Source organism: Crocodylus siamensis, chromosome 13 (assembly GCF_052110815.1).
Source record: "Crocodylus siamensis isolate JL-2025a chromosome 13, ASM5211081v1, whole genome shotgun sequence".
In the NCBI taxonomy this organism is placed as follows: domain Eukaryota; kingdom Metazoa; phylum Chordata; order Crocodylia; family Crocodylidae; genus Crocodylus; species Crocodylus siamensis.
In genome coordinates, this window is record NC_143407.1 from 34,037,979 (window position 1) to 34,062,835 (window position 24,857).

Below are 24,857 nucleotides of genomic sequence, written 5' to 3' on the forward strand. Positions count from 1 at the left end.
GGTACAAAAAAACTGAGAACCACTGTTCCAGATCAGTGTTTCTCAACCCGTGGGTTGTGACCTCAAAGTGTGTCACAAGCTTGAACGCTGCGTGCCCTCAGAGGCTGGGGGGGCATGGCAGGCTCATGGTGGTGGCGACAAGTGGGGAGCTCCCACAGATGGTGGTGTCAGTGGTGGGCTGAGTGGGGATCTCCCACAGTCAGTGTCAGTGGTGAGTCGCGTGGGGAGCTCCCTCAGGCAGTGGCGTTGTCGGAGGTGGGCCGAGTGGGGAGCTCCCACGGGCGGTGGCAGTGTGGATGGTGGGCCGGGTGGGGAGGTCCCGCAGGCGGCGGCAGTGTCGGTGGTGAGTCGAGTGGGGAGCTCCTGCAGGCGGCGGCAGTGTCGGTGGTGAGTCGAGTGGGGAGCTCCCGCGGGCGGTGGCAGTGTGGATGGTGGGCCGGGTGGGGAGCTCCCGCGGGCGGTGGCAGTGTGGATGGTGGGCCGGGTGGGGAGGTCCCGCAGGCGGCGGCAGTGTCGGTGGTGAGTCGAGTGGGGAGCTCCTGCAGGCGGTGGCAGTGTCCGTGGTCAGTCGAGTGGGGAGCTCCCGCGGGCGGTGGCAGTGTGGATGGTGGGCCGGGTGGGGAGCTCCCGCGGGCGGTGGCAGTGTCGGTGGTGAGTCGAGGGGGGAGCTCCCAGAGGTGTCTGCGGTGTCGGCAGTGTGGGTGGGCCAAGTGGGTCGCTCCCGCAGGCGTCCGCGACAGCGTCGGGAGCGTGGCAAGCGTCGATCAGCAGTCGGCGACCCCCCGCAGACGCCGCCGGCATCGCTGGCAGCGGCGATCAGGGACTTGCCGGGGGTGACAAGCGGTGACCGCCCACGGGCTGCCACAGTCGCGGGGTGCGCGTGCGCCCCCACGGCACGGTGGAGAGCCAAGTTGGGCCGGGGTGTGCGTGCCGAGGGGCGGGGCGGGGCGGGGCGGCGGGTTCCGGCGGGTTGTGACGGAGCGGCGCGGCGCGGCGCGGCGGGTCGGACATGCCCGAGCGGCGCCTCCCGCACGAACAATAGTCAGTCGCCGGCGGGAGGGGGACGGCGGCGGCCCGGCTTCCCCGCGCCCCATGGAGGCGCCGTTCGCGCTGGCGGTGAGCGTGTTCTCGGAGCAGGGCGGCAGGAAGTACATGGAGGACGTGACCCAGATCGTGGTGGAGCCCGAGCCCGAGCAGGAGGCGGCGGCGGCGGCGGCGGGCGAGGCCAGGCCCCGGCGCTCCGCGGCCTTCTTCGCCGTGTGCGACGGGCACGGCGGGCGGGAGGCGGCCCAGTTCGCCCGCGAGAACCTGTGGGGCTTCATCACCCGCCAGAAGGGCTTCTGCTCCGCCGAGCCGGCCGAGGTGTGCGCGGCCCTGCGCAAGGGCTTCGTCGCCTGCCACCGGGCCATGTGGAAGAAGCTACGTGAGTCGCTTCTGCCTTCCTTCGCCTTCCTCTTCCCCAGTTGGGCCCTCTCCCGCGGGCCCAGCTGCACCGGGGCCCCTTCCCTTCCCTTCCCTTTCCAAACAGCCTCCCGCCGTCCCTCCCTTACTGGCCGCTGTGGGGGTGGGCTGCCTCCCTGCAAACATCCAGGGTACTTGGTTCAGACATGATGCCTTTGATCAGAGCAAGCGGTGTTGGCTCAGGGTGGTTTCAGGAAGGGGGTTCGGAGGTTTCATGGGGGAGCTGGGATTCGTCTGGTCGACGACATAAATCGGGGTGTTGGGGGGGATCTCTGTGTGAAACGGCACGGGTTTCTTCCCTCCCCTCCCCCCGAAATGTCTGGAAAGTAGGGGGAGCTTTTATGCAGGGTCGATTTCTGCATGATAATGAAATGAGAGATGTTTGGCGTGAGGTTTTGTAAGCAGAGCCCTTTGTCAGCTTATAAGGTGCAAATCTCCCCCGACGCAGATAACTCGGTCTGCTTTCTGATCCGGGTCTGCACTCGCCGCTGTCTGCAGTTCGGCCTGTCCGGTGCCGATGCAAGAATTCAGAAGATGGTGATTTATGACTGATTTTGAGCAGCTGGAAATGGGCCACACGCCACCCAAAATATAAAGTGGAGTCCCTGAGGACTGTAGAGACTGGCTGGTTAAATTCATTGTGGCCCAAGTAAGGATCCTGAAAGGGAGAGTTTGACAGGACCAGGGTGCATATTATCCTCCCTCCTGTTCACGTCTTCGACAGATCATCGGAGCACCTTATTGACTAACGCGTTAGGCCTAAATTCAGACCAACACTGCTAACTACCTACCTCTCTGTTTGCTTCCTGGAAGCAAGGCTACAAAAAATGAGCTTTTAAAAATATGTTAAATATGTTAGAGTTGTGGCTTTTTTATTTAATTTGGTTTCATACAACAGCTTGGGGCACAAAGACTAGCAGGCAGAGCGGTGTCTCCCATGAGATTGCATCAAAGGTACAGTCTTGAATCCTGAAGGCTGGATCTGGCAGGCAGTGATAAAAAGTTACAGTACAAGGAAAGCAGAGTTATTTGGAGAGGCAGTGGCTGAAGCAACAGTTGAAATCTTTCTGAAGACATTTAGTCCAAACCAAGGCTGTTTAGCAGTCAAGTAAATATCTGGGAGAGCTTGGTAGAGTAGGAGCAGGGATTAGAGGGGAGACAAACTGGCTCTTGGGTTGGAGAGGAGGGGATGGCGGGGTGGTTTTTTTGTTGTTTTTAAGAAGTGTCCTGGAGGAAGTGGGAGAACTTGTTCACAGATGTGATGGTGGCGAGTGACGTGACTTCACCCCAGACCCAGGGCCTTTGTGATGTGACAGTGTCATAATGAACCTAGAGGAAGTGGAGGGAGAGGGTTTGGGGAAGAAAGATTGTAAGCTTGGTTTTCTAGTCTCTGTGATGTCTATGGTAACCATGCCTGGTTGTGACAGCAAAAATAAAAAACCAACAAACATGTTGCTGATTGGAGGCAGGAAATACTATTTGTACTGGTGTGTAGGAAGCAACGCAACTTTTGTTATGTAAGTCTCAAACTGTTGCTAGAAGACAGCAGAACTAGAGCTCTGCCTGCTTGATGACTCTGTCTGAGTTCTGCTGTAAAGTTTCCTCCCTGATTTCTGTATTGCATGCGTGATTTGGCAGCAGGTGTAGTCCCCTTTTTTTAATTGGATAAAATATTAAAAACTGATGTCATGTAATTTCTGTTACTTGGATATGGAAGAGAGGGGCTCGTTAGCTGGGTTAGTCTGAATGTTGCATCCTCCAAGACTCCTGTTGTTAATTGTGTGTTGACATGATGGAAGGTAGAAGAAGGGTGTATGTTTATGTTTGCCCTTTCACACCATCTGCTGAAGTGAGCTCTAGTCCACAAAAGCTCTTTATACATCTAGCCTATAAGTGGCAAATCTACCTTGCTTTCTGCCTGATTTCAGACCAGCACAGCTAACTATTTCTCTCTGTTTATACATTTTGCAATCTGAAGATGGACAAGAGGCAGTTACGATTTGGGATGGGAATATACTGATGTGGTTTTTCTGCATGGAAGAGAGTAGTAACTAGCTGTCATAATTTCTTGGAGGTTGCCAGGATTTTCAGTAGCTTTGATCCAACGATGGCAGCGCTTGATGGTTTCTGCTGTGGTGATCAGCAGAGAAATAGTTACACAACTGCCATTAATTTTTCAGTCTTAGCTCAGTTGGCATGAATAAAAAACAGTGAGGAACCTTTGCTGCTGTTTCAGGTTGGCTAAATATTTTCAACACATGATGATGTACAAGTTTATTTTCTTGGAGACTGTCCTCCCAGCTAATATGGCTAGAAGGATACTTAAAAGAAGGCTACTTGTGAGGTTTCAAATTCGACAAGAGGGCTAAGAGCCATTTCCAGTAGGGGCGAGTTACAGTACACGCAGTCCCTTGGCGTAGATTACTGTATATGCTTCTCAAGTAGAGATGCCTTCAGAATAAATATCACATTCAAAGGCATTTTTATTTTTCAGTTTTTCTTATTATACTTTAGGTCAGGGGTCAGCAACCCATGGCCTGTGGAGCTGTTTGATCCTGGCCAGTGGCATGGGGATTCATTGGTGGGGGAAACTTCAGCATCGGTTGTTTTCCTGTTCCAGGGCTAGGAGGGTCCTAACACCTGCTTCCACCCACTTCTGAGCCAAACTGGGGCGATGCTAGAAGGTTGCTAACTGCTGCTTTAGTTGATTGGAGTTACAAGGATTGTATAAAGATGCTTTTCCCTTTCTGATTGGAGTTAACTCAGTTTGGGCACCATCACTGAATGAGTACATGCTAATGGGGGGGTTTTTCCACTGCCTGTTCTGTAATAGTTGGCTTGAAAATCCAGAGGAACAGGTCGTTTTGATCTTTTTTTTTATTCATATGTCTAAGAGTTCATCTATCTTATTTGAAAAAGGCCAAGACCACCTAACAGTAGCTGTCTACATAATATGGATAATACAGAAATTTTAAGGATTCTAGACGCAGGCAACTGGTAGGGGATGCATGGGGGTGCACGTGCCCCACCCTGCCGGGGCTGGTGCCCTCCCGACAGCTGACACTAATGCTATTGGTAGGGCTGGTGGCCACCCCTGACAGGGCCGCCACTGTCAGTGGCTTCTGCAGGTGCCCCCCCCCCCCGGATTTGGGAGGCACCAATCACTCATGGGTGTAGATACTTTAATATCTATCTAGGATTTATTTTTATAAGCTTGATAAGATTTTTTTTTTTATATATATAATCAAACCTTGCTGAAAATAAGATAAAATAAGGGATTTTCCTTTACTAGTGCTAACATGGAAGTTTAGAAGTAAAACATATATATATTTTAGGCTGTCTTTTAGTTTTCTAAAACTAGTGTCTAAATTGGTCTCAGCAGAAGTTAAGGCAAGCAGCCACTTCCATGCTAAACAAGGAAGAAAAGCACATTGCCCGCTTCAGATCATGTCACTCATCATGTTAATTTACTCCTCAGTTTTTTTTAGTGATTTGTTCCATGATGTGGTTTGCTTGAAGTAGGAATCTTTAATTCATCGTACAGCAGTAGATGCCCTGTTTAAGGAAAATGTCCGTGAGGTTTGTTTTCATGTTTTAAAGGGTTTGTTTTTCAGTAGAGGAACAATGGAAAAAGGAGAGAAGGGGTTGTAAAATGTACATACTCCATGAACCTGAAAAACAGCACGGATTTGTTTAGTTTGAAAAGTTTGTAACTGATCAGTCGGATTTTAAATCTGTTTTTCCTGGGCCTGACTTTCAGGACCTGAGTGACTGGCTGCGCACACAGCCAGTAAGCTGTTAAATCAAATAGCTCCCAGCCAGTGACTAAGGGCCTGTCACAAGGGTCTGTCTTTGTTTTGTGTGTGCATGCAGAGTCAACTGGAGGGCGATGATGAAAACTATAAAACTGCTTTTGGTGTGTGTAGCAGAAGCTTTTTGGGGATGTGTGGAAAGAGTGGTAATTAGTAAGTCTGGGAAGACCTGGACCAAAACATTTGCCAGCTGCCTTTATATTGTTTGGTACGCTGGCATGCCATTGTAATAACATTGTTCGTTTCTAGGACTGTGTTTTTGCCCACTAAAAAATGTTCCCAGTTTATAAAAGGTGTTAGTATTAACTTGGGTAAAGGAAAGAGTGGTTCAGAAGACTGTAAACTGAATTGTTTTAGGTCATTATTGTAGAGTACCATACACAACAGTTTGTGTATGTATGCTTAAAAAAAGAAGCAGCAGCTATTAAAGATTTGTTACCATCATTAAGCAGTTTGCAGGCGTCCAGTTTACACCTTATCTACACTAAAAGTATAACTACATGTTAGCAAGGTTGCTTTCCGCTGATAGGGGCATCCCATATCTAACTCCTTTGTTTAAAAATAATACTACTGTGTTGGCAAGGGCTCTTGGACTCTCTAGCATTTAGGCAGGAAGTGTTGTTATTGCATCTGTTTTATGGACAGCTCCTAATACATAGGATATAATCTCAGGACAGTAACTGCAAAGGCTGAAATAAAGGCTCAAAGGCAAACAGCTTTTATTCCTGAGTTACATTAGCCCAATGTGACACCTGGATGTAATAGCAGCTCCTCCCTTTGATGCTAAATAGGTGAAAGTGGGAATATGGCCTACAGGCAAAATGGTTGTAATTCCAGGCAACACAGTTGTTCTTTAGTCTCCTCTCATAATTTTTTGACCGCTGTCCACTTTTAGTGCAGTGTATTGAAATGGATGGTAGTATATTGTGACCTTAATGAACTACAGTGCCAGCTTTAGTTGGATGAACCTTGATCTTGCTTATCTGTTTGAAAACCTGAACACATGAACACGCTGTCCTTTTAAGACTGAGACCAGCAATAAGAACATGTACATACGTCTTGAAAAGAATGTTATTAACACCATGGTGCGGATTGGCCGTGGTTTGAGCTCGGCAATGCTAACTGGCCAGAATGAGCAAGTTGAACAGATAGTTTTTTGCTTTTCAGTGTTAACTTTCTTCTGGCAGGGAGCACAGAGTGGAGAAAAAGCAAGAGAGTCAGGATAGTATTTTCAATGGGGAGGTAAAGCGGCAGCTGGAGATGGGAACTCTTGGAAGCTGTTTAGCATTCTGGACAGGGAGCAAATCCACCAAAGTCCCAAATACATAATGCTCTATCACTTCTAGCTGATAATGTGGCATATGTTCTCAGTGCATTTGATAAAGGAAAAATGACTTATAATCATCATGTTGTATCATCTCAACCATTGGAATCTGAAGCACACTGGAGTGACTTTGTCCAATAGGAAGTTGGTTTTACATCTTGTTTGCATATTTAATGGGGGGAAAAATGTGTAAAAACCATCTTGAAAGATGAATTTTGCTAGGCTGCTGGCATGCTTAATGGCACATTACCTGAAGTCTTTGGAGACTTGTGGTCACATTTTAAATATTGAACTTCAGCTGTGGTACCAGGGCAGGTGACAGTTTGTGTGTCAGCATTGGCCCTGATGTGAAATTGTGACAATCGCCAGGTATCCAATACAGATGTTATTGCAGTATGCCCTCTGACAGAATGAGAAGCTGGGAAAGGGCCACTGGAGGATAATTGTGTTGGGTGGTGATATAGCTCAAACTGAAGAAAAAAATCAAAAGATTTCTTGATCTAATCATCTGCAAGGTTGTGGATTCAGACATACTTGTAATAAACGTCTTTTTAATTTTCTTTTTCCATCCTGTCAAATGAAGTTTACATGTTTTGCATCTTGGAGGAACAGAAATCGGTTTTGCTTTATTTTGAGTTATTTCTTACTGTAGAAATAAGAATGGAACAATTAGTTTCTGCAGTAGGGTTATTAAAGGCCTAATTTTTTGAAGTGGTGAAAATGAGATTCAGCATGTAGACTTTTTTTTCTTTTATGCTTTTCCATTGTGTAACTTCATACTGAATAGATATTAAACTAATGAAGGGAGGCAATTTTTAGCCAACTACACTGCAAGATTGAAGTATGTGGGGATTCAGAATGCAATTGCATAAATAAGTTTAACTTTTAAACAGAGCAAAAATTAAACCACAGAGACCTAATGCAATGATGCCCGAAGGGAAGAGTGTTAATCTCCAAGATCTACAGTTCAACTAATTCGTGGTATTTTTGTTGTACTTTTCCCCAAAGAAAGGAGGAAAATTCTGGTGCATTGATGTACTAGGCCCACTATGTCTTGGAGTCTGCATGTGATTTGCCTGGATGTGTTATTGGTCATTGGAGGGCCTCTGAAGCTATTGTTTTCATAAGAAAAAGATGCAACCGTAAAATTTCTTGTGCAACATTTTAGAAGTTCTTGATTTTTGTAACTCAGTGTAATCTGTGAAGCCTACAAACTGCCTTGACAGCATTAGTATTTTATCCAACTCACTTATCACATAGTTAGAGTGCACCATTTTCCCTAATGAAGGCAAAAGAAGTGTTTTGTTAGGGAGTGGCAGTTCTTGATTGATCATGTAGGTAAATATCCTGGTTTTATGGAGTAGGAACCTGAGGCAGGTAAACGACTTAACCAGTCATTAAGCTTTTTGTAATTGAGCTGAGAGTCCTAACTCCTCTGCTGAGGTCTGTTCAGGCATGATCTGAATCCCTAAGGAAAGTCCTGTGCTGGATTATGTGTGGCATATACCTCTAAACCAAATCAAGGTTTAATTTGCTTAAGCCCTTTAATGTAGATAGACCTGGGCATGGCTAAATGAGAGTCTAAAATTTGATGCTGCTTTGTCTTTTTTGCTTTTTAATGGGACTTTTGGTTACAGGGCTTTCATCTTTCATTAAGACTAATTCAGTTTTTCTAATGTATCTTTTTAATGCTGTGAAGGGGCTGTTGCTACTAATGAATTTCTACTGGGGTAAATTGTTGTATAATAAGTGCATTGGTTGAAATCCTGCTTACCTTACTCATTCTCTCTCCATTTGATATGTATTACAGTTAATATCCATAGTTATCATGCTTTTTAGAAAAAGCATTTTTGATGACTATATCAGACCAGATGTAATTTATACTAAAAAAGAATGCGATTGTTAGGAGGAAATTGGTATCCGATTAATATTTTAATGGGGAGAGAGAGTTTTCTAGTGGTTAAGCACATGATTGGAGGTTCAGGCTTTAGGGCTCAGTGTGTATGTTTGTTGTTGGCTTACTGCATCAACTTGGACCAAACACTTAGTTTCACAGTGCCTCATCTGCAAAAAGAGGAGGAAAATAGTCTGCGTTTCACAAAGATTTTGGGACATAACGTTTGCAAACAAGGCTTGATCTCTTGTGACCTAGTACTATCAAAGCATCACATTTTTATTGCTAATGCAACTGTCCATGTTATTTTTTCTGAAACTCTTTAAACATATTCCTGCCAAATGTTTTATCTAATTCATCTCTATTGACAAGAGAAATAGTTCTCATCGGGGTTTAGTTAACAGGCATATCCATTTTTGGGGTTGACTTCTGCTTTTTTTGCAGTGAATAGTCTTTCCTACTACAGTCCATACGCTGTCAAATTCTATCTTCTGATGTCATTTCAGAAGTTGAAGTGTCTGGGCTGTCACACAGGAAGGCCAAATAATCTGGTTTTGCTGCAGTGTTCGTATTCCCATTGTAGAACATAACGGAATATTAATTTAGTCATATATTTACTTTGAGATGCTCCAGGAATCAAAGTGCAGCTCATATCTGTGCACAAAATACGGGGTATAAGAAGGGAGTATTTACAGCGAAGGTATGCAGCGAAAAGTAGAGTTTACTGACTATGTCTGAGACTTAGTGGAATAGTTCAGGAAGGCAGGGGAGAACAGGAACAAGGTAGTATCTTTTTATTTAAAGGATATGTAAGCTTGTTCTTAAGGTGCAGAATGAAAAGTTGACCTGTTTAAGTCTCTGGGTTAAGATAGAAGGGGGAAACAGCAAGGGTGATGTTACGATGTGAGTCCACCAGACCAGGAGGAGGAAAGGCAAGGCTTTTATTTGTTAACTAATGAAACACCCACATCTCAGGCCCTAGTTGTTATGAGAGGCTTTAAATTATTGTGACATTGGCTGGCTATCTGTGTTGGCAACAGCCTTTTGGTACAGATGGTTGAGAAACAAACTAGGGGAAGGCATTTCTCAGCAGGCTTCTTGCCATGTGGGAGAAGTTGACTGAATATTTTACAGGTTGAAGACAACTTGGGATAGTGATGATCGTGGAGTCATTGTGGGGCTGTGGATATGCTTCACTGTAATCTTATGCAAGCCTCTCCAACATATCCCTCTGTACATATCCCACTATACTCTTACGCAAGCCTCTCCAGCATATCCCTTAATTTTGCTCTTCTACCCTTCTGCTTTTCTAGCCCTTGTCCCATGAAAAGAATGTACTATGCCCAAATGTAGCACTGTGGGATTTTGTTAAAAAATATGTAGACAATATAGAAACTACAGTGAAATCACAAAAGCTGTTTGCAGTAAGGCTTGAAACACCTGAAGAAAGGAGAACCTGTTCAGCCAGTTTGACTGACAGCGGTATGATTTGCATTGAATATGACATTAGTAAATTCTTGACATCATGCTAAAACTTTTTTTTTCTTTTGGGTAGTTTAGCGTCTTGTGTGGGCATGTTGGTGTTGCTTTAAAAAAAATCCCATAGCAGGGAATTAGAGTGAAAAGTTTAACAACATTGAAAATTTAGCTTTTATTTCTTATTGCAGCGGAATGGCCGAAGACCATGACTGGGCTTCCAAGTACCTCTGGAACTACTGCCAGCGTGGTAATTATCCGTGGGTCAAAGATGTATGTGGCTCATGTTGGTGATTCAGGAGTGGTTCTGGGAGTCCAGGATGACCCCAAAGATGACTTCATTCGGGCTGTGGAGGTGACACAGGATCACAAGCCTGAACTTCCAAAGGAAAGAGAGAGAATTGAAGGACTTGGGGGCAGGTAACTGTTTCTCTGTTCAGTTTTCATCTCTAGTTACCATCCCAGTCTTGCTGATTGAAAGGGCTCAAGTCTGCTTTTGCTTATTCGCTGCCTGCCTGGTGACCCTGTTGATGCTCTCTTGCACTTCTCCAGCATCCTGGCTCTTGTTGTCCAGTTTGTGAGCTGTGCAGGGAGCAATTGCTGTGCGTTTCAGTGCTGGTGCTATTGTCATTTTCTGATGTTTTATGGGGTGAGATAAATTAAACCACTGGTAATACCATTAGGCAAAGGGCAGGGTGCAGGCATGATTCTAAAATGTTTCTGAAAGAGTGGCGTGGAGGGGTTCTCCTCTCCGTAGATTCTGGGGTATTTGAAACAAATGTGCTTATTATTTTTGAGCTGTGGAGTGCTCTGTCTGTCAAATGAAGAAAATGGTAAGGCTTTGATAGAGTTTTGCTTGGAGTTTCAGTACCAAGAGATGGTCTCTGAGCTTATGGAGTTCTTTTTTCTGTGTCTAATTAGGAAGATTCTAACTGCTCAGTAAAATTAATTTTTTCCATTGGCCTGGAGGTAATATTGGCAGCTGTAGAAGAGTCCTTGCAAAGCTTTTGTCCAGAGGAAACAAAGATCCCAAATTAATAAACATGCATGCATATTCTGTTAAACACTGGGAATGTCTTAAAATATTAAGGCCCAGTATTTGGATGTTAACACCTCATTTATTTGCTGACCCTGAGTGCAGGTTTCTTTTCCCTGAAGTGGTTGACACTAAAATATATCAGAAAGAGTTGGAATATGGTTGTTGCACATTCTCCATAGCTAAGGGAGCAAGGAGGCAACCTTGTTCAGATAGCACATGTTGAGAAACAAATCTCAGTGCTTGAATTTGGCAAGGCTTCACAGGAGCCCTGAATTCTTTCATTCTGCAGCTCTGCACCAGATGGATAGGCACTGTTCTCTTCTCAGAGTAGCTCAGAGGCAGAGATCACTGAAGGTTTCCCTCTTGATGCCATTCATGCAAGAACCTGGTCCGCTCATTAACTGTCAGATATTTGTGCCTAATAGGTGGAAGCAGATGAGTGCATTTGGGATGGAGGGTTTCTGAGAGAATTACTTGCTCCTTCACTAGGTTAGTTGCCCATATGTTACAGGTTTCCAAACCTACTTTTTCAAAACTGTGTGAAAGATGCTGACTGTTTTCTGAAGTTTCTAGTGGAAAGTAGAAGAATCCCCTGGGACTTCCTCTCGATGCGAGTTCAGCGGATAGATTGTTTTGGGTTCTAGCTTTTGCTCCATCAGCTTTCCTCAGTAGGAGTGTGGTGGGATTATGCTCTCAGGACATCTCTTCCTGTACAAGAGTGTGGGAAAAATGTTATGGGAGAAGAGAAATGTGTGTTTTAGTGAAAATTAGGAAGTTTTTCCTGCTAAAAGTCTGTGTCTGCAGAGTGGCATTAACTTGATCTGACCATTAGTGGTACTAGTCAAGGAGGGAAACTTGAGGGCATAGTGTCTGTGACCCTCCCTGCTCTGCTACAGCACCCAACTGGATGGGGCCAAATTCATCCCTGATATAAGCCCTGGTGTGTTATTCATCCCTGATTCAAGTCCTGGATGTTGCATCTGGAACAGTATTAGCACAAAGAGTCTTGAGGTTCCCTCGGAGCCTTTCAGTGCTTATTTGGCTGTGGATGAAATAAAGGAAACTTTAGTACCTGGTCCTTAGATTGTTAAAGACTGAGCTTCACCAGCACCTTATTCCATTTCCTTTTTTGCAATAAATGGCTTATCTCCCTTCTTAACAGTAATACGTGGTTTGCATTTGCCCTTATTATGTGCAGTGTTGTCTCCTGTTTGTCCCTCCTGACTCCTGGGTGAACTAATCCCATTGTTCAACATCTGAGAGCAGGTGTTACATTTGAAATGCCAAGCTGTTTTTGTTCATTCTCTCCCTGCCTCCTCCTGCCTCAGGGCGGTTGACTGTTCTCCTTTTATTTCTGCCTCTTGCTGCTGCTCCAACATGGCAAACCTCTGAAGAAGAGTTGGTTTACGCTGCTGTTTGTTTTATTTTGAGGTTTTTTTAACCACTCACTGTTTCTATGGACTGTTGGAGCTGGGGCAGGTGGGCAAAGCTAAAAGAGCCAAAATGACAACTGGCCCCAGTTGTGATTGGACGTACTGCCCAGTGCAGCATCTCAGGGAAACAGACTCTCCATCTCTGGTGTTGGAGGAGTGAGCAGCAGGCTGAAATCCTCTACAGCTTTTCATTTGCTGTTTTACTGTCTCCTTTGTCCCTTCAGCGAAAGCTGAGCTCAAACCCTCCCCATGAACGTAGTCCCCGCTTTCTGAAGGGTTTGGCTGTGCTGTAGGCTCTACCACAGTAGTTAGCATTAACCCTGTGCACATTGGGAGAGTTGTTTCTGCTACTGCATAACTGATTGGTTTTCTTTGTTTCCTCCTTCCCCTTATCCACCTTTGCCCTGCCCCTTTTATTCTTCACTTACAATATGTCTAGTGTGATCAATAAGTCTGGTGTGAATCGGGTTGTCTGGAAGAGGCCTCGGCTGACTCACAACGGGCCCGTGCGCAGGAGCACCGTCATCGACCAGATTCCGTTCCTGGCAGTGGCACGAGCGCTTGGTAAGTGGTGTCCATGTACAGCAAGTAATTACCAAGGCAATGAAACAGTCAGGATATCTTATATAAAGGAAGAAGTCACTGCACGCAGAGCAGTGCAGATACATTCTCAGTAGTCTGTTTTGGCAACTCTTGGTGTATTGGCCTACTTCCCATCGATTTCTAGGCTCTCTTACAATCTAGACCATGTTTCTAATACAATAAAAGTTAATTTCATTTTGCCATATAGAATTAAAGGGCATTTTTTGCTGACTGGGTTAGTGAAGGCACAGCCATGTGATCTACCAGGACTTGGAACCTTGTCTGTGTGAAGCTGGCTTTCCCCCCTTTTATATAAAGCAGGTTGGTTTGCTCTTGTGTATGTCTTTGAGCTGAGGATCATGCTGGGCTCTTCTCTGCTTGGAATAAGTGGAATAAAACACACTCTAGTATGCTTGATGCAGTGATCAGATCCAGTACTACTGTCGCAAGACATGAAAGGTCTGGGGCTTCCCTTTGTGGTGCCACCTCTGCTTTTCCATGTGAGGTCCCTGAAAAATAACATTAAGGCTAAGCAGTAGTGCTGCCTTCATAGGAGGCACAAAAGTAGTCGCGACTGCAATGGCGACTGGTCATGCTGCTGTGTTCAGCACTGCGGAAGCTGATGCTGCCCCAGTCATGGAGCTGCCCAGTATGCCAAGGATAAGACTTAATCGTGTGTTTTATGATGATTGTTTTTAGCAGGTCATGAAAAGGGATGATTGGCACACAGTGTATCAGGCAAAACATGTTCAGGAAGCATATTTGGATCTTGTCTGTATTGTCTGAGGGCTCCTGGAGAACATGCTCCATGAATTGCCAGCTGGCAGCGAGAAGCCACCAACTGCCTTTACCTACCTATTGTCAGTTCCTTCCCCTGCGCTTCAGGGCATAACTCCAGCATGGGGCAGCTCACTCTCTCTTCTTCCCATGCCCCTGCTTGGGAGTCCACTATTTCTGTTCAGTAAATGCACCTTTTATGGAAAGCTGGTTTTAATTCTTTTGTCATTGTAAACACAGTAGCGTGACTTAATTCTTACAGGGACAGCTGGGCAGCCCTATTGTGACTTTGTTCCTAAATGATCCAGCGTTGACTGTCCCGAGGGGCTGTTGGACTCTGCAACTGCAGTCCTCAGCTTGGCAACAGCATAGTATAGCCACCAGTTTACAAGCAAGCTTTACACGTCTCACCTGAAATTTCCCCACGGTAAGAGGAAATGATTTTCCTCTTTTGCGTGGTCCAGCTTCTAAGCAGTTGAGGGCCTGCATGCCCCATGGACTGTATATTGGTGAGGGCCACACGCTGAAGGGGCTGAACTAGCCCCCTTCCTCTCCCTTTGCTGCACTATGCAGAGCACCCGTCTTGCCTTTAGTTGCTTGGCCATGGGCTCCCCCACTGCACTGTGCCACACAAGCAGTCTGGGCCTGTGGTTCCCCTGACACAGCAGGCTGCACCATAGTAATACTGTGCCTCTCCACCCTACCTGCTGGGGGGGGGCATACTGTAGAAACTGGAGGAGGAAGAGGGAGTCCTGAGCCCCAGTTGCTGCCGCAGCTAGAATTACGTGGGTGGCAGCAGTCAAGTGGGAGCCCATGGGCTACATGTTTACCCCTCTTGGGCCAGCAGTTGGACAGCTCTGTTCTAATACAGAATTGCAAAGCAAGCAAGGTGCTAAATTTGAGTTGTCGGGCAAAGGAGATGGGGGGTGGCCATTCAGTGATATATATATATATATTTTTTTTTTAATGTGAAAAGAAACCTCACCTTTTTTTAAAGTTACAGTAATGGTCCATTTAAGCGGTGCCTTCTACAAATGTCTGTTCTGCTTCAGAAGGCCCATGTGAGAGGTGCTTATTGGCAAAGCAAGTCCAGGTCATGAGTCAGTAATGGAGTAGCAGCATGCAATCCAGGTTCATGAATTTCAGCCTTGTGCTCAAGCCACTGGTTAACACACACATTGGCTTCCCTTATCTAACAAAGAGCATATGTTACTTTGGCATTTTTAATTTGTATAAAGATCTGCTGTTCCTTTTTCCTTCTCTGATCTTCAGCCTATCATGCCGATTTTAAGAAACCCAGTGTCTTCTGGTCTGTTTCCTTTCCGCAAGTCCCACAAAAGGGTTTTGGCTGGTTTCTTTGGGCAGATGGGGATTCAGGGAATGATCCATCTGTCAAGCCCATTTGTGGCCTTTACGATTATCATGTGGATGAAGAGGATTGCTGGAGAGTCTCAAGTCCAAGAAATGAGGACATCCATCTTCTCTCAGCTCAAATTTGGCTCAACGTATTTGGGTCCTTTAAAAAAGGGCATTCTTTCTCCTACGTGGTGTGAAGACACCAAGTTTACAATGTGTTGAACATCAATGTTTTAGTGTTTGTGTGCTTTGCTTGAGGAGACTCTGCAACCTCTTCACATCCCTTTCTGATGAGGCATGGCCAGCCTCCTGGGAAAAGGAACACAGCAGCTGCTTTTCTCTCTGTCGGACCCAGATGGTGCACAGACGCTCACAGTTTGGAAACAGGATTTCACTTCATGAGGGGCATGCTGGCCTCAAAAGCTGCTTACAGCAGACCTACCACAACTAAAACCGTTGGTATTCATGTTACTGAAGCCTGTTTGACCACTTGGCTGGCTCCCAGCCTTGCTACCCTGGTTGGCATGAACACTTCCTACACTGGAGCCTTTCCAAGCAGAGCAATTTGCTCTGACGCTAATAACTATGTCAAGACTTAATATACTCTTCTGTTACCAATGCCTTAGTTGATTCTGCTGGTTACTAGTGCAGAAAGTGGCCTCACTTTACCTGGTTCTGGACATCATGCCTCTTCTTGCCAAGGTGCTAGCACCACAAACAAAGGTGCCTAGGCCAGAGTTTATTAGGGGAACAACAGTCTGATAAACAGGCAATTTTGTCCTGCCTCTAGCAGACATTATCAGGAATAAACCTATTGACATTACTGGAAGTTGGCAGATTATGATAAGAGATTGCAAAATTCTCAACACAGGCAAAATGATTACATGCGGGGGTGCGCTTGGTCTTTTGAAGTTCTGACATTGCACTGTATTCATGAACTTCTACCAACTTTCTTCTCTCATGACTATTCATTAACTTATTTTTATTCTGGTATTTTTATTCTGGTTAATGGAATGGGGACAAGATTATTTTGAAACCTCTTTTAATTCCTTTTCTAAGCCCACTAATGTAGCCAAAAACCCGAGGAAACAGGCAGCGTAGGTGCCATAGTGAAACACTGTGTCATTCAAATATTTGGACAACAGAGAGGATATTGGCACATAACGTGAGACATTCCAGCCAAATTCCTCCTCCTGTAGTTCATCCTTGCTGTTCAGGTTAGATGCAGTATCCTTCTGCCCAAAACTGAGCAGTGGTACTGTATACTGCTCAGTTGTATCTGCTTTCCACTGCAGTGGTGGACGTTTTTTAAGTAATGCATGAAGTCATCTATAGTATATTCAACTTACGTGCATATCTAATAAGAGGGTAATTCACTTAAATGCCTGATATGATGTTGGCCTCAATGTTTTGCCTGTTGCTTATCTTCTAACAAACATAGATTAGCTGCATATTGGTTAAGTGCATACGCTGCTTAAGTGCATAGCATTTTTCAGCTCTATCCTCCTCTGTATTTTGTAATGTAGTTGTACTTTTGTTGAGCTTCAGAATAATTAGTGTCAGTGAAGGGGAAGCAGCTGTCAAAGGGCTGCTATGAGAACCTAGAAAACAAAAGGAACTAGTTTGTTTTGGGGTTGCTGATATCACTGCATCCACAGTGGACAAATTATTCTGTACTTTATGAGCTTTGCTTACATAAAGTTTGGGTAAGTGAATGGTTTCTTTTTGCTCGCAAGGTCATGCACTTAAACAGAATGCAGTATGTTTGTACTTCTTAAATAACTCACAGGGGTGTTTAAGTTGTTTCTTCTGTACGAGAGATGAGCACTAAGCTTGTGTTTAGCGCTCTGGAAATGCATATAAAGTGCTTTCAGCTCTTCTGATAACATGCAGAATATTCATGCATAAATTAAGCTTTACTACTGAAATAGGTGGGGGGGGAGTGAGGGGAGAAGGAAAAATAGCTGACTATGGGTTGTGCCCAGTTTGTTGTGTCAGGAGTACTAATGGCATCGCAGAACTCCATTCACCTGGTTACTTCAGGTTTGTAATAAGCCTTTACAACTTAACACCTGCACCATCCAGATGGGAGGAGTTTTTGTTCCCTCTCCCTACCCTCAAAATGCCTGCTGTTAGTGTCAAATATTTCACAGCTCCTGCTTCCCTTCTCCCATGTGCCAGCCAGGAATGAAGGTTTTGCAGAGATTCGACTGAACATGCTTGGGAAAGGCCATGGTGAAATTGCTTCTCTGGCCCTATTTTTTTTTAAAGTATTTCCAGATGTACAGAAGCAGACGGGCAGCACTTTAATTACACTTCTAATCAAGTTAGGTTAACCTAACCTCTAGCATCTGGTGCTGGAGCAACACTTGGTTGTATTTTGATGATGATTTGGTCATGGTATCTGGGTAAGAGGCTGGATATCTGGTAAGTAACCTAGGAGGTATAATCCATGTACTCCATCCAGTAGAGCAAACTGAATCAAGTAGCTTCTGAAATAATTCTGAAGTAAGTCTCTTGCTCATTATTTTAATTTTTTTTGCAGTAAAAACCAAAGTTCTCAGACTTTGCAAAGGCCCTATTTGACAAAGAATTTTGCAAGCATTTAGAAAAGGCCAGTTCCTTGCTCTGATTTCTAAACTTTTCATCTTCCGCTGTCCCACTACCTGGTCAAGGCTTAATATCTGGCAGAGATGGGTCTTGAGAAAGGTATTATCAAGCAAGTAGGAACTTCCTTGTTGATGAAGTATCTTGATTCTGAACCTTTTTTTTTTTTTTTTTCTCTGTAGGCGTGACCAGATCTGTAGGCTTTGGCCAGGCGAAGTAGTACTGTACTTGAATAGTTTTCTTAATATTTTTTTGAACAATAAAAACTGAATTAAGGACCCGGGATATAAACTCTTTGTGGATGTGGTCACTCATAGTATCTCCTTGTAATTTTGTGTGCTTGCTTCTGGTTGGTGTTTAATGACCCACTTCTGCTGAGGTGTCTGGGGCTTTTTGGCTTGTCTTCAGCTGACTGTACAGCATGGGCTTCCCTCTGATTTTTATAATGTGTTAGGTTTCCTGCTGACACCTTAAATGGGTGGTCTGTATTTTGGGGCACTAAATGCCAAATGTATAGTATGTATGTGCCTGCTGACCAGTGTGGAGTGATATGGGAGCAACCTGTCACAGTAGCCTATTGAGCACCAGAATGGCTTTGTAAAGCTCTCTCAACCTGCTTGCATCAAAACCCTGAGGCAGAGGGCCCAGTATCATTAGGATCCTTGTATAAAGATTTAGTTTTCACAGACCGTTTAAAAAAAAAATCAGTTGTGCAGAGTGGCCACAGTTGTCCCAGGATGCCTGCTTGTTTGCTTACTCACACATGAGACATTGTAGAGATCAACCCTGCTAAACTGCAGTTTGAATTGTGGATGCCCATGGATATGAGAGATGGAAAGTCATTGCTTGGGTTCCATAGATGTCTCTTTATGAAATGTTTGTTCTTAAAATGGAAAATCTTCAGAGCATCTGAATAACAGTTTGAGGATTTCTCCTCACAGATTAACCCTAAGCATACTGGTGTTTGCATTATATGCACACCAGCAGACTTAAAATCTTCGTACTGTTTATCTGCTTCCCTTTAAGTAATCATCACTCTAGAACATGAACTTCAGTTAAAGGCATCCAAATATTTTTGATATATAGTCATTAACAGAAATTAGCTGTTCCCTCTGTCTCAAGAATTGCTTTCCTTTTCACAAAGGCACACCTCTTACCTGGAAGGGGAAAAAAAAACAAGAAAAGGAAATCCATATGAGCCAGAATGACAGTAAATGACTTTCATTTTCTGAGCTATTCCTACTATGTTCACATCTTGGTTTCATTTAGCCCACGGGTGTCAAACTCGCTTTATACTGTAGGCTGGATCTAGACTTCAGGGCTCTTTGTGGGCTGGACCTGGGGCATGAGGAAGCAGCGACAGGAGTTCTGGCTCCAACCTGGAGCATGCAGCAGGTATAACTGACCTAGAGCAGGTGTATGGGAGGCAGAAGCAGCTCTGTCTCCAACCTGGGGCACATGGCAAAGGCTTCGGCTCCTACCATGTCCCCTGTGCCAGATCAGAGCTGGCACTGTGTGCTCTGTGCTATGGCAGCAGCTCCAGCCATACAAACCAGCTCTGCAGGGCAGGTGGGCTCTGTTGGACACATTCAATTTAGCTAATCACAGAGTAACATTTACTGGGTTTGCAGCAATCTGCAGTATTTGTATTTACAGCAAAGTTAATATGGCAGAAAGAGTTGTTGCCTTCCACGCGAACCTAGAGCTGTACCTCACCAGTTGGCAGAACCCCTAGAAAAGCTTTTTATTGAAACAAATACATATGTGGACCTGGATAAAATGCAGAATACACCCTTCAGTTCCTGTGCAGTGGCAAGTCTGCACTTTGTTGCTTGAGCTGTGGTTAATGTCAAGACACATCTGGATCCATTTACCTTGAAGGGTACTTTGCTGCCGCCCCCCCCCCACCCCCCCCCCCGCAATCCAGGTTGTCTCTAGAGCCTCAGTGCATGATCTTCCCTTTCTCGTCCTTGGGTATGTGTTTAAAAACTGTAATGAATATTCTCCTAAATGCAGAATCAGTCACTTCCACTACCGGACAATAGATTCTTTTATTTCTTCCTTGTGTCGTTTTTTACATCTTGTCAAAATCCTATGGAGAAATGGCTGTCTCTTTGGTGCCTGAAATGCCTTCTTAGTGCTCACTGAGGGACTTGAGTCCAGATCAGAAATTGCAAGCCAGCTGTCCATGTGTTACACGTTCACTTCCTGCTGTCCCCTCTCCGCTCACACATCACTGCCTGTAAGTTCATTTTTCACATTTCGCCCATTCAGTACATCTTGGGTGCTATGCGCATTAGTTCTTTTTTAAAGTGAAGCTTTCCAAGCTGTACCACTGCTGTGTTCACTTGGCTGGGTGGTTCCTTGAATCTGCTTTGACTTCTGTTAACTTTGCAGTGAGTATGGTGCTTATGAAAGATGCCCCAGAAAGATGCAATAAAGTCAGTGTGCATACCTCCCCAGGCTTTGCTGTTAGTGCGCCTGACATTTTTTTGCAAGTATATAGAAGGCTTCCTACCACCATTCAAGAAATACTTTTGTGTTTTATGGTGTAGTAAAAGATTACATGCATCAGTGGCTTCCAGGTAGCTGAGCTGTCTGTGCTTTTGACTTTTGCCTCCTGATAGTTTTGCCCCTTTTTCCCCAGAGTGAGTTTTAATAGCTTTGGATATTGCCACGGTGTAGAAATGTATGACGCTGCACTTGTCTGATCTCCCTAAGACTGCGGTAAAGATGCCCTCTTGTGGCTCATTATAGAAATGTTTTAAACTGTTTCTGTTTTTATTGCTTTTTTTTTGTTTTTGTTTGTCCCTTTTCAGTTTCAGACCAGCCAGGATGAGTTAAATGGTCACAATGCACAGTTGTCGAGATTTGTCATGCTTCTCAGCAAGGCTGCCTATTTAAGACTGAGAAGAGAACATTTAGTGGTTCCTTTGTACTTATAGGATAGAAACTTAGTAGAGGAGTTGTTTAAAAAGTTACGAAATTAATCAGATTGGTTTCTTCCTTCCTTCCCCTCATGTCCTTTTGAATGCCAAAAAAGAAAACAACTGTCGAGGAAATTTAAAGAGAAGAGTTTGATTTAAGTTATTTTTGACGCATGTTTTTGCTTTGCGGGGAGAAGGACTGGATTGGATTGAGCTCCAAGTTTGTTATAGCTCAGAGTTATTTGTTAAAACATTCCAGGCTTCAGTAGGTATGTAATCCGATTTATACATAAGATTTATATTAGGGCAATAAATTAGTAAGGAGGAGCACACGACTTGTTATTTTTATGAATGGGTTGAATACAAGTTTGCTTTCGTATCCATTTCTGTCATTAAGAAATTGGTTCTCCATTTGTTTTAATTTGCAGTGTGTGATGTAGTTGATGGCTACACATTGTATGCAGCATAGATGGAGTGACTCTTTTTTTTTTTTTAAGTCTCCCTGAAGCCTTTCATGTTGGGCTTCAGTGTCAGCAATATGCTCGTTATATGATCAGTGCCTCCTTTGTATGGACAGAAGCTGGGGGATGTAGGAGTGTCTGACCCTTGTTCTGTAATACTTTAAAGTAACTGGCTGTATAGTAGTGACAACATGTGGTATTGGATGTTTTTGGCTGGAGGAGAAATGTGTTCTCATCATCGGAGTCTGGGAGCCCAGAGTTCCTGGTTTTCTAACATTATCCCTGTCACTGGCGTGGTCCCAACTTGGCAAGTCTCATCACCTGACTTCCTCAGTTTCCTAAATCTACCTGCCTACCTGACTTCTTACAGTGAGAGGAAAAAATGGAAAGCATGTGATGATTTAGGAAAGCGTCACTCTTCTCTAATATATACTCCTAGTTTTACGTCCTGTTCTTCTCTTGGACGCTGAAACAAAGAATTCTCCGAGGAAGGCTTATTGTTTTGCTTGGGCTTATGCCACTTCTTCTTGGCCATTTTGGCAGATGTGTTCTCCATCTGGTGGGGGCAGAAGATATACAGCTGATGTTTAGCATTCTGTCTATACAGCAGCTTTAAGATGCATTAACATACACCCTCTGACTCTACTTTTTAAGAACTTATTGCCTGGCTCTGCTGGGCCAGGGGGAGGTAGTCCTGAGATGGTAGCTTTCATTGAGGTGCATGCATGATAATAATATTTTGCCCTATTGGGAGACCAGGGTTCATTTTTCTGCCTGATGAGTCAATAGGCTTGGGGATATAGTGGGTTGACTTTTTTGAGGGTGGAGAAGGAGGTGAATGACAGATAAGAGGCCAATTTGCAGCTTTTATAATCCCATTAATAACACTTGATGTGCTTCTGAACTTGATTTTGCTTGTTGTCATGACTAACACTTGGCTGGATTGCAAAATGTGGTTGTGCACAGGTGGTGTGAATGGCTTTCAGACTCCTGTTATGTGTTGTCAAAGTCCAAGTGATATCACAGGTCAGTGCAAAGGAAGCCAGAATATGCATTCTTTTATACTAGTGTTCTTCCTTGGAGCATCTCTCTCCCACCTCACCCCCCTCCTTTAAACCAGGACAGAGACCACAATACAAGCATTTCCCATGTCTTTTCAGTTAAGCCTTATGTAGAGCTCCCTTGAGCCCTTGGACTGTCAAAGCTTGCCTGGAGTTAATGGAGTTAGCGGCTCATCAGAGTAATGCTGCTCCATTTTATTTGCCTGCTTATTCAGGGAAGGTCTTGAGTTAGAAGGCATTGTAACTGGGCTGTGTTGGCTAGAATTGCATTTCAGATATGAAAGGTTAATGTGCTTCAGCTGTATGCCCTTGCGGTGAACTTGGACAGCAGCTTTCACAGGGATAATGTCAAGGGGAATGAGTTTCAAAACATTTGATCATAATGTCTTTTGCCAAAAGATGCATGTTTAACGAATATCTTAGAAACGTAGCTTAAACTGGAGCCAATGCTCTGCTTTCCAATTGCCTTCGGAAGTCCCATTTTCTATACTGAGTTTTCTGTTTGGCTTCAACTGTGTTCATTTTTCCTTGTTCAGCTAACAAAAGTAAGATGGCTTTGATTAGCCAGAATCATGAATCTGTAAGGCTAATATGATCATCTGGTCTGACATCCTGCAGATGGGGCATAAAATTTCACTAGATGAATCCTGCATCTTGCCTACTGCTTTTCAGATAAGTGTAGGTTACCCTTAGGAAGGGGTTTGATCTAAGGGAAAGAGTGATAGTGCTGGAGAGTTTTCCGTGGAAAGGATGGGTTTGTGTGTAAAGCAGTGATTCTCAGTCAGGGTGCCATGACACCTTGGTGTGCCTTGAGATCCTTTCAAGAGTTCAGTGGGGTGTGTCACAGTTTTTGTAAACCTAACAGTGCTAACATTCATGAGATAAACCCAGAGACTTCAAAAAGAAATCCATAGTTGTGGTCTTTCTGGGTTCTTTGCAACAGAAAAACTGCTGTATAGTTTCATAGTTTCTAGGGTCGGAAGGGACCTGAGTAGATCATCTAGTCCGACACTCCCTGGCCCGCCATGGCAGGAAAGAGTGCTGGGGTCAAACAACCCCAGCAAGGTGTTCATCTAGCCTCCTCTTAAAGACCCCCCAGGGTAGGAGCCAGCACCACTTCTCTTGGAAATTGGTTCCAGACCCTAGCCGCCCTGACCGTGAAGTAGCACCTCCTGATATCTAGCCTAAACCTGCCCTCTGCCAGCTTGTGACCGTTATTCCTGGTCACTCCTAGCAGTGGCCCCCCCATGCCTGCTGATCTCCCTGACTAGTTTGTAACAGGCCACTAGATCCTGCCTCAGCCTTCTCTTGTGGAGACTGAACGGGTTCAGGTACCGCAGCCTCTCCTCGTAGGGCCTGCCCTGCTGCCCCCTGATCATGGAAGTGGCCTCCTCCCGACCCTCTCCATGCTGTCGACATCCCTCTTGAAGTGTGGCGCCCAGAACTGGACACAGTACTCCAGCTGCGGCCTGACCAGTGCCGCATAGAGGGGGAGGATCACCTCTTTGGACCTGCTCGAGATGCATCTGTGGATGCATGACAAGGTGCGGTTGGCCTTCCTGACTGCCTCCCCACACTGCCGGCCCATGTTCATCTTGGAGTCAATGATGACCCCAAGATCCTTTTCCGCCTTGGTGCTGACAAGAGGGGAGTTCCCTAGCCTGTAGGTATGGTGCCTAGTATTTTCTGTAAGCAAAAAAAGAATGAAAACTCAGAACTGGCATTTTCCCAGGGGTGCCTCAAGTCTGAAAAGGTTGAGAACCAACCACTCAGTTAAAGATTCAGCCTGTGACGTGGGAGATGCGAGTTCTGCTCCTTGTGTGCTTGCTCAGGGCTCCCGTGTGCTCTTGGGCAGGTCACTAAATCTCCTTGTGCCCACAGTCCCTTTGGAAATTGGGACCAATAAGATAAAATGCTTTGTCTTTCTGTAATGACACCTTCTATTTGAGGACCTCAAAGTCCTTTACAAGAATCAGTGATCTACCATGTATTGTAGAGAGCTGCCCCTTGGAACAGGTGTAGGAACTGGGCCGAGTGTCTTGTCCTTACAAGACAGAGTAGGTCAGAGGTAGAATAAAAATTGCAAGTTGACACCTAGTTTGCTGCTCTACATCTGTTCTTACTTCCCTCTGCCTCCTCTTTTATGATGGTCTTCATCAGCGTGTTCATAAATGTAGCAAGGATGACTGCCTGCAGAAGCAGAGGATGAGAACTTGTGGTGTATTGTTGAGTTTGTCACTATTCCAGCATGCTTTTAGGTTATGTGCCATGAAGTTTCAGAGCAGAGGCACTCTGGTATAGTACTCTGGAAAAGCTTTGCGCTTGTGTTTGAGTCTCACTGAGAATTCAGTTGACAGCAGCTCTCAGCACTTCAGCTCTCTTAGCTGTAGTAATGTAGCATTTATTGGGTGCACATCCCAGAAGAAGCAACTGTCCAAAAATCTCAAGAAAAGCTTTGACTTTTCCCATTTCTGCAGACTGCTCAGTTCTTGGGCTTGGATTGTAGCAGTTGCGTATTTGAAAAGGTGGAAAAAGGAGGTCTTAACTATTTTGTGAAAAGAGTTTCAGGAGCTCTCTGAATTCATGTAAATACTGTGCAGTTGGTTTGTTTCTATAGTGTTAGGTCTGCTCCATGCCTGGCTTTGTA

General features: G+C 44.8%; 1 protein-coding gene across 1 annotated transcript in view; it reads left to right on the forward strand.

The window, feature by feature from the left end:
* Positions 1 to 971: 971 nt before the first annotated feature.
* PPM1D (protein phosphatase, Mg2+/Mn2+ dependent 1D) overlaps positions 972 to 24,857 on the forward strand; it is a 37,081-nt gene continuing 13,195 nt past the window's right edge. Inside the window, exons 1-3 of the mRNA XM_090025612.1 lie at positions 972 to 1,423; positions 10,159 to 10,387; positions 12,879 to 13,003. Of these exons, the coding sequence (XP_089881738.1) occupies positions 1,093 to 1,423; positions 10,159 to 10,387; positions 12,879 to 13,003 (685 nt within the window). The 5' untranslated portion in view covers positions 972 to 1,092. The remainder of the gene's footprint in view (positions 1,424 to 10,158; positions 10,388 to 12,878; positions 13,004 to 24,857) is intronic.